General features: G+C 34.8%; 1 protein-coding gene across 1 annotated transcript; it reads right to left on the bottom strand.

Moving 5' to 3' along the window:
• Window positions 1-5988: 5988 nt before the first annotated feature.
• Window positions 5989-7830, bottom strand: LOC142336346 (trimeric intracellular cation channel type 1B.2-like). Its single transcript, XM_075385110.1, has one exon. It carries the CDS (start codon window positions 7464-7466, stop codon window positions 6537-6539), a length of 930 nt encoding a protein of 309 aa, XP_075241225.1. The 5' UTR covers window positions 7467-7830; the 3' UTR covers window positions 5989-6536.
• Between the last annotated feature and the right edge of the window lie 2696 nt (window positions 7831-10526).

The raw sequence follows: 10526 nt of genomic DNA, 5'->3' as shown, positions 1-10526 counted from the left end.
ACTAAGAAACACAGCAAAATCAGCAACTGCACGCGCATTCTAAGGGTTCATAAACGAAGGTGTTAGTACGCCTAATTCAAACTACATAATTAACCATAGGGAACTTCAATTGTTTTTTAGCTAATGCCTGTATTTTTGAATTTTGTTAATTTCAAATTTGCGGCATTTAAGGACCAGTTGATTTTTTTACAACTATGTAGTCCGCCCATAACAACTCTGGCTTTTCGAAGTTTAACATTCAGTTCAATAGAGATTTCAAATCAAGCAGTAGTAGTAAGAAAATTAAATGAAACAATTGGTCGAATTTGTTAGGCTTGTGGTATGTAAGTACGTCAGCTGAAAACAAATGTTTAGGAAAAGTTGTTTTCAAAATTCCGAACTCGGTTGCATTTGATAAAAAATCATTATTAATTTAATGAATAACTTCAGTTTTCCTTTTAGATTATTTCGTCTTCTAAAAACTTTGTTTGCTGCTATCTTCTAGATCAAAAAAGTTTAATTTTTTTTTCAATTCATTAATAGCCAGTAATCATTTTGTTGTGAAGCCCATTTTGCAGCATTTACCGTAGAAGTTTTGAAATTTCAAAGCATAGTTTGAGTGAATAATACTATAGCAGCATACAAAATTGAAAGCCCAGGAAGAGAACATAAAACACCTCTGACATAATTTGTACAACTCCCAAGCAGGGTCAAAAAGAACAAAAAGCAGCTATACGCAATGTTCGCTATTGATTTCAATAAAAAGGATAAATTTTTTTCTGTTCATAAAGTGAAACACTAAAGGCGACGCTCCGAAAATAGACAAAAATCACAATCTCCCAATCCAAATGTATTTATTTCACTGCAATCAAACAAAATTTGAAATTCAAGCCGCAAAACAACTCATCTTTTTGTTAGGAATTAATTGTGGTTACCACTCAAGAATTGTGTTTCTTAGAATGTACACCTAGAGCTCTGATAAGCCGTTCAGCTGTTTATCTATTGATTTACTCACAAATATATAGAATAGATAGGCCAAAATATTGCAAAATTGTCAGATAAATTATTAATTATTATTATTACTTCCACAAAAATGAGGGATTTCAGCCTCTAGATAAATAACATAGATGCATCATTCTAGTTCACGTTTGTTGAGTTTATTTCATTCGACGACCAACAAATTGTGCAGCAACATAAATGTCATGGAACACAAAATTTTCGATACAGAATTAATATTGAACCTTTCCCTAGGTTTAAAATTCAATTTTTGGGGCACACTGTTTGAATTTCACACTTGAATCTATGATGTTTGCTTTAAATGTCACTCGATCAAAAACGGCCGTTGAAATTCCTGTTTGATTTCAGGCAAACAAACTGATAAATTGACAGCATATTACAATTATTGTACATGGTCGCAGATATTGAACGCATAACAATCATTTTTTAAATTTGACAGCAAGAGAAGATATGTTACATTTTAGAGGTAATAAATTTAAGGATCCTAATGGTTCGCAATAATTAAGGTTTTGTAGGATCCACTTCTTAACTTTTTCTTGCCATTTTTCTTAAAGCCGCATGTCAGACTTCGAAGGCGTATAACAGTTCGATCCATAGTTTAAAATTTGAATAAGCGTACTTAGATAAGTTTTGCAGTAACCGTCAGGAGACGATTTCAAAGCATCTGCAGGTTTGAAATTTTTTCAGAGTGAATAACACTATAGCAGCATACAAAAGTAAAAGCTGAGGAACCGAACATACAAAACCTCTGACGTAATTTGTTCAACTCCCAAGCACAGTCAATTTCAAACAGAACAAAAAGCAGCTATACGCAATGTTCGCCATTGATTTAATTATAAAAGATAAACTTTTTTTGTTCAGAAAGTATGGAGTCTGCCCATAACAACTCTGGCTTTTCTAAGTTTAACATTCAGTTCAATAGAGATTTCAAATCAAGCAGTAGTAGTAAGAAAATTTAATGAAACAATTGGTCGAATTTGTTAGGCTTGTGGAATGTAAGTACGTCAGCTGAAAACAAATGTTTAGGAAAAGTTGTTTTCAAAATTCCGAACTTGGTTGCATTTGATATAAAATCATTATTAATTTAATGGATAACTTCAGTTTTCTTCTTAGATTATTTCGTTTTCTAAAAAACTTTGTTTGCTGCTATCTTCTAGATCAAAATAGTTTAATTTTATTTCAATTCATTAATAGCCAATTATCATTCTGTTGTGAAGCCCATTTTGCAGCATTTACCGTAGAAGTTTTGAAATTTCAAAGCATAGTTTGAGTGAATAATACTATAGCAGCATACAAAATTGAAAGCCCAGGAAGAGAACATAAAACACCTCTGACATAATTTGTACAACTCCCAAGCACGGTCAAAAAGAACAAAAAGCAGCTATACGCAATGTTAGCTATTGATTTCAATACAAAGGATAAACTTTTTTCTGTTCAGAAAGTGAAACACTAAAGGCGACGCTCCGAAAATAGACAAAAATCACAATCTCCCAATCCAAATGTAATTATTTCACTGCAATCAAACAAAATTTGAAAATCAAGCCGCAAAACAACTCATCTTTTCGTTAGGAATTAATTGTGGTTACCCCTCAATAATTGCTTTTCTTAGAATGTACACCTAGAGAGCTGATCAGCCGTTGAGCTGTTTATCTTTTGATTTACTCACAAATATATAGAATAGATAGGCCTAAATACTGCAAAATTGTCAGATAAATAATTAATTATAACTATTATTTCCACAAAATGAGGAGCTTCTGCCGCAAGATTAAAACATAGCTGGCAGATTGCCAGAAAATAGCCGCAATAGCTTCGTAGATCTGCAGACTCAAAAAAACAGTAAAAGAGGCAGACCAAAAAAATTCGTCCTTTCATTGAAGGCTGATATGTTATATTTTGATTAAAAATCCGTAAAAGTTTTTGCTGCCTCTATTAGCTGATCTCAAATAACCTTCATTTAGAGTGAAACACACCCATTTGACCTTATCTCTTTCAATTAAAGTAAATAAAAGTCAATTTCAACGTGAGGAAGTCATTTTTGAGAGTGAGGTAAGTCAAGTGTGACCAAAAATTTAATCACGCGCATGAACAAAAAACTCGCTCCACTAAGAGCGAAAAATGACGTCACGCATGCAGTTCAGTTGAAATTGCATTAACGAATGAACAAAAAGTGGTTGTGACGTCATATGGTCGTAACAAAAATCATGACGACGAAATAAAAACATAGCCGGAAGAATTCCGGAAGCGACTCGAAGCGTTAAAACATCGCTAACAAAACCGTAATTGCAGCGTAAGCACCTACCTTTTGTATTAAACCATTAACTCACTACCTCTCCAGGTCTGCTCAAAAGATTGGTGGAACTTAAACCAGAACGTAAACAATAGAAACAAAATGCAAAATTTTATATTATTGAAAACGTTTGGTAACGTTAAAAAATCCAAAATAATTAAGGTGGTCAAAAACCTGATAGTATGAAAAAGCTGGCAAGGTTATCAATAGCCCTCAAATAATTCATGATTCTAATCTGAAAAAGATCGCGAAAGCAAACGGCAGATAATATTCTTAGAAACTAAGTTAAATCTTTTCAAAAAATAAAGCTCAAATTTAAGAATCAGAAAACACCTATAATTACACTTCTAATCACTGCGATTAAGACAAAAAACCCACATATACTGTTCCTCTTTGTACATAAGCTAGACAACATGATTTCATACTAAATCAAAAATAAAATTGATCATAGAAAAGACATAAACAGCAGAAAATTCAAAGGCAAAAAATCGTTTAAATTAACACCAAGGCCGGAATAAAGCTGCAGTAGATAGTCATAAGTGGAAATTTTGGAAGAAGCTTGCTATCAAACTCTCAGTACTGCCTTTTGTCGAATGAAATCAATTGCACACCAAAGAAATGACAAAAATCTAAGAAAAGGCTGAAATCGTTCATTTTTTACAACTGAAAAAATCAATATACCGAAAATAAAATTAGGTGCCAGGACAAAACTAGAATGATAATACCTAGAATGTTAAGAATATGGTCACAATGTAAGGAACACCGTAACAAAAGGTTTCTTGATTTTTGAAAGTTTTAAATCAATTTTAAAAGTTCAAGAAAAACGAATGCATTTTATTGTTCAGCATTCAAGACAGAGAAAAGATAACTAGTCATCCGATACAAAAATCTATCCTTCTGAAGACACCAAAAAATAGGAAAAAGCAGAATTGATAAATAAGAAACATTGAAACATTTTGCAAAAAATATGGTCAAAGAACTTTTAAGTTAAGACTGCATTTATGAAAGATTTAACTGTTTTCTCAAAACTTAACGCCAAAAAATCGTTGAATTTTTATTGAAACGAAATTAAAGTCCCTCATGTTGTACAAAAAAAACTATTTCTAGCAATTACAACCAAAATACAAACAAAAAACTGACGAAAAAACTACCAAAATCGGATTAGCATATGTACAATTTTATTGAACAAAATTACATCGAGGTAGAAAGAGGCGTTGAGTATAGGAATTTTCAGTGAGAGAAATTGGTATATTAACTGAATTTTGACATTAAAAAACGGTTAAAAGATCCAAAAGGAAGAAATACAAAAAAGCCAAAAATTGACAAAAAAAATCAAGAATTATGTGCCAATTTTCAACTTGAAACGCATTTTCAGGCCTTGCAAAACACTGTGGCATCAATTTCTGAGTTTGACATTTCAATATAGTATCGAATAAAATTAATTTCTACAAGGAACCAAATTAAAAGCAAAAAATTTGGGCCACTTAGACGAAAAAAAGGCTAAAAACGGTTATCTATATGTGCATTTCAGTCAAAAACTACTTTTCAAAGTCAAAAAGTCATTCACTAAACGCAGCGCATGATCAAAACACGTCTCTCGCTTAGCGAAAATCTGTTCACCAAGACAGCTTTTCTCACTTTCGCTTTTAGGTCAAAATGCCGCGTGAACAAATCTACTTCCTGTAAAAAAAAAAACCGAGAGAAAACCAATACTCCTCTTCGAGTCGTAAAAAAAACCAAGAGAAGGCCAATAATAGCCCCAGCTATCGCTTTGCGGCTATTAAAAAAGATGCATCATTCTAGTTCACGTTTGTTAAGTTTATTTCATTCGACGACCAACAATTTGTGCAGAGACATAAATGTCATGGAACACGAATTTTCAATATAGAAATAAATATTGAACCTTTCCCTAGGTTTAAAACTCAATTTTTGGGGCCCACTGTTTGAATTTCACATTGGCATCGATGATGTTTGCTTTAAATGTCACTGGATAAAAAACGCCCGTTGAAATTCCTGTTTGATTTCAGACAAACAAACTGATAAATTGACAGTTTTTGTAGCATATTACAATTATTGTACATGGTCGCAGATATTGAACGCATAACAATCAATTATTAATGTTGACAGCAAGAGAAGATATGTTACATTTTAGAGGTAATAAATTTAAGGATCTTAATGGTTCGCAATAATTAAGGTTTTGTAGGATCCACTTCGTAACTTTTTCTCGCAATTTTTCTTACAGCCGCATGTCAGACTTCGAAGGCGTATAACAGTTAGATCCATATGTTAAAATTTGAATAAGCGTACTTAGAGGTAAGTTTTGCAGTAACCGTCAGGAGACGATTTTTTTTAATTTGGTGAAAAACCATGGTGAAAATCATAAAATTCGAAAAGGTACTTTTGTCTTTAAAATTGTAGCTTTCAGTCAAATAAGTACACCATTGAATTTAACCACTGGTATAGATTTTTGGTATCACTTGAGCGTTTATTCTCTAACAGCTATAAACAAAATCCACTCGAAATTTGTGATCGTTCAAAAAATAGAAAAGTTCATAAATATTGCAAGATAATATAGTTACAGAAGTCACTAACAACAGTTCAAAGATCTTAAAGACGTGATTCAACAAAAAATAGAGATTGAAAGAGAATTTCAATTAAATGCTCACAGATTAACTCCTTTCTGTCTGATCCAAATTCGAAAATCGTTTAACGAGAAATATAATGGTAAATTCAGTGAACATTACAAATTACAATAAATGCACTCTTTCCAGACATTCAGAATATATGTACAACTGAGTGTATGTTATATCATTCTAATATAGAGCAAGGTACTGCTTATCAAAAACATTCAAGTGCTGAACGTCATTCTCACAAGCAAATACAACTTTGTCCACCATTGCAACATTCAATGATAAATCTCTGTACACTTTCAAAGGATACAATCACTGGCATTTTTGTAACTACTAAGTAACATACAAAATGATCAACTACGATTTTTAAGGCACAAAATTACTGTAGACATAGCACTAAAATCAAAATGCATGCACCTAAATTGTGTTAAGGCAGTTAGTTTGAAAAAACTAGCATAAAATTTTTTTGGCTCTTTGAAAGAGCTCTAAAGCCACGTCTTTTTGTTTCTTGAGCTTGTCTTAAGCATTAAAACTTATCCATACATCATCGATATTTACAGACAGTGAAACTGTACATAGAACAAAAACACGTGGCAATTAATATAATTGTTTTTGTTTTAAAATTACTCCGCTTTCGGCCTGTGCATTCCTGATTGCATTGTCGAAGCTCTTGAGAGCCCAGGGCCTGATTGGGAGATTCTCTGCGATGGCTGTGACGCGTGCTCGGCTTCTTCCATTTTCTTTTGGGTTAGTGGGGTTTCTCGGCCAAAACAGAAAAGACAGACGAGGCCCTCAAATGGTGCCAAAGGATCACCCAACTTCAGCAGTGTCAAAGACACTTTAGCGTAGACTAACAATAAGCTGACAATAAACACGATCTGAGGGTAGCCGAGGCCAGCGATTCCGTCTTGTCTGCCGAATGCCGTTGTCAAAATGCAGCTGGCAATGAAAGTAGCCTTTGTTGTAAATGATGGTCTGGCTAAAGGATCCAGATTTCCATCGTGGAAAGTGTACCCTTGACTCATGAGAATAAACGGTCGGAGAAACGAGGAGCCGGTTCCTTTGATCGTTCCAATTATCAGCATTACCGGAATACTTCCTGGGTATACAGAGTTAGCCAGAGATATTCCCTTGCTAACTTTCCTTGCACGGCCCAACTCTTTGAAGATGGAGAGCGGAAGCTTAAGAGCTAGATTAGAGTTGAACAGTCTGTAACAGATATCCAAAGGAGAATAAAACACCAAATACCAGCAAGATACAATCAACAGAGCCATATGTGCATTCTGGGCAAGATCAGCGATCAGAGGCAGGCCGAGTAACAAGTTCGATATCAAACCACCGGCAAGGCATGTAATAGTACACGCGAATAGAGTTGCCACAGGATATCTTCTAGAGTATGCAAGATCGGGGCATTCGTTACGCACTTGCAAACATGACAACACGACATGACTGAATTCGAGCAATAAAGTCAGCCACGGCACACCCGATGCTTCGTCCGAAGGCAGGACGAAGTTCGTTGCCATGGCAAGAAGATTGTAGGCGCGTGCAATCATTTTGAAGTTAAATGAAAAAGTGAGCCGTGCTAGTTCTTATCACATTTTTACTAAAACGAGAAAATATATTAGTCAAGTTTAAAAGCGCACTTCTGTAAACCAATGATATGACTCACGGCAAGTTCGAATCTAGTTCACCGCTAGTAAAATTAGCCGAGCAAAAAATTGTAAAAGAAACTTTGGCGACGGCACACTGACGAAAAAGAAAATTTGGAATTTGGGATCAGTGTGAGATAATTTTTAAAAGTACTGAGAGCCTTTTCTAAATGTCTGACGGTGCCTCAGACAGTTAGAAAAGCGATCACATGAAAAATATTGCTCCGTGCTATCTATGATAGGCTATCTTGGATTATTTCCGATGTGTACAAATTAGACAGCCTTTTTTAATAAACAGCACTACTAAAATAGCCACTTAATAGCAGTAGTCACTATGTTCAGAAAGAGGCTCATTAGGTATTTGGTTGATAACAAGCTTAAATTGCTTAAATTATGATCTCGCTATTATCGACTAAACCTTTATTCAGCTAACAATGCGCTAAGCATTTAGTTCATCCACTTGAAAGCGTTGAATTAGTAGTATTAGTAAAAGTAGTTAGTTCAGTGCAACTTCATTGACGCTAGAAGGTAAAAGAACTCCTTTAAAAGAGCCACAAATGTTGTTGACCAAAACCACCACATATCTAAGTTCTACAAATTCTAAACGTATCCTTCTATGCAAATAAGCCCTAGCAGATTAGAAATTTTCTTCCGATCTTTCCACTCAGCCATGTGCTAATCAAATTTTCCTCAAACTAAAAAGAGTAGGACGATAAAACTGTTCAATGACCCGAGCGTTTTCGCAATAACTTGCATCCTCAGGAGTTAAAAACTTGTTACGTTAAAAATTTAGAAATGTGCATAAATACAAAAAACGTGAAAAAATTCTTCTTTACTATCTGACTTTTGAGCTTTGGTGACATCATTTGCAGCTTAAACTCAACAAGGACTCCAACTAAAACTGCAGTAAACTTAAAATGCAAAGAGCCATAAGAAAGCAGTGTAATTGTTGTGATTCGTTTAACTGTTGTGATAAACATATTTTATAGTGAGGCCAAAACTAGTGCCATCCGTTGTTAGCAGCATTAGTATCCGTTGTTAGCATATAATATATGAGACCAGAACCGATGCCAACCGTTGTTAGCAGCATTAGGCGTGAAATAAGGAATCACTCCTCAATGGTTCAAAATTTAGGCTTTATGAAAAACTTGATAAACTGTCAGAGATAGACCGCTGCCATAGTAATGTGATAATGGTGGGTAGTGAACCTCCAAAGTTTGTACTTGATGTCCTTTCATTGACCTAAACATCCTGTGATAGACAAGTTTGTTGAGGTGCAGTTCCTCGCAGACTTGTACCTGAATTATGTGAAATTATACGGAGGGCGAGAAACTTTATCTCCTTCAATGCAAATAAGAGCTAGCAGATTAGAAATTGCCTTCCTATCCTTCCACTCATCCAACTGCCAATTAAATTTTCCTCTATTTAAAAAGTGTAAAAATATGACACACAATTTTTGAATGAGGAGAAAGTTTTCGCCCCGAACTTGCATCGTCAGGAGTTAAAAATTTTTACGTTAAATATTTTCAAATGTGCATGTATAAAAAAAGGTGAAAGCTTTACTTCACTATCTCAGATTTTTGAGCTTTGATGCCATCATTTGCATTTGAAACTCAAAAACGCTAGGACTCCAAGTAAAAACTGCAGTAATCTTAAAAAGCAAAGAGCCGTAAGAAGGCAGTGTAATTGTTGTGATTCTCCTAACTGTTGTGATAAACATATATTATAGTGAAACGAGTACTGATGCCATCCGTTGTTAGCAGCAATAGTATCCGTAGTTAACTTCCAAAGTTTGTACTTCACTTCTTATCTTTGGTAAGTATCACCAGCTGCGCTTCCTCAAAGAGGTTGCTAAACTTTTACGTGAATGCCACGAGAATAGCACAAAGAGTAAGAAGCTTTGTGAAAAAGAGGGGTCCACAAAATGGTATTCAAAAAATGTAAGCAAAACCCCGATGGATAGAGTGATGAAAAAACGCATGACTACTTGAAAAATAAAGTTTTGATGGCGGTACCGCTTGGCAACTTTTGCAATTTTTGTGTGAAGAAGAAGTCAACGTAAGAAGAACTTTAACATGTGCTAAGCTCTGATCAGTAGCAAAAAAATCAAAATAGCAAAAGATGAAATTGTGCCCGAAACTGAAAAACAGTTCAGTAACAGCCTGCTACAATTGATGAAGCAGGGGAAATTAGTGAAAAAACTTATCAACGACTCAGATCAACTGTTTCAAAGCCAGCGAGGCTTCATGACCTAGCGAAGGTGCACTAAAAAAGTAAATAGCTGGTAGATACCTGGTAGCAGTTATGAAAACTTGAAGAAATTTCTGGCATCGATTTCTCAGAAACTACAGGGTGCAAACATTGAAGTCAACGCGCATAATGCTAGGAAAGCTTAGGAGTCACTCTTTTTTGAGAATAACGAGCAGATAGTATCTCTTGACGTAAAAAAATTGTACACAAACGTACCGGTTCGAGAGGTTATAGAAATTGCTCTGTGATAACTCTACTTAAACATCCTAGCACCAGAGATCCAAAGATCAGCGAGGAATTGTTTATTATGGCTAGCGGTGACAATTGCTTATTTCAAATGTAACAGGATCTGTTATGTACAATCAGATGGTCTAGCTACATGTGCATCATTGATGTAACAATAGCAAACGTGAAGAGGAAATGGTTTGAAGCATCACTAAAAATAAGTGCTCAGTGAAAACATCTTTAGATCTGAACAAAACAGGAATTGCAAAGACCCAAACCGGAGAGTGATCCGAGCAAAAGGAATGGAAAGTTATCAACCAAAATCTGGTTTCTTGCAAAATGCCAAAAAAACAAATGAGGAATACGAAAGCATGCAGGATGTTGTTTGGATTTGTGCGTATTGTAGCAATCAACAGAAAGAGGTGCCGATTCAGGGAGAAAATGTTCAAAAGTATGCGTTTGACATTATCTGCACAGTTCTTGGTGACC

Source organism: Convolutriloba macropyga, chromosome 3, assembly GCF_964194025.1.
Source record: "Convolutriloba macropyga chromosome 3, txConMacr16.3, whole genome shotgun sequence".
Taxonomy (NCBI): Eukaryota; Metazoa; Xenacoelomorpha; order Acoela; family Convolutidae; genus Convolutriloba; species Convolutriloba macropyga.
Note: the sequence above shows the minus strand (reverse complement) of the source record. Positions and strands in the feature narration are given on the sequence as shown.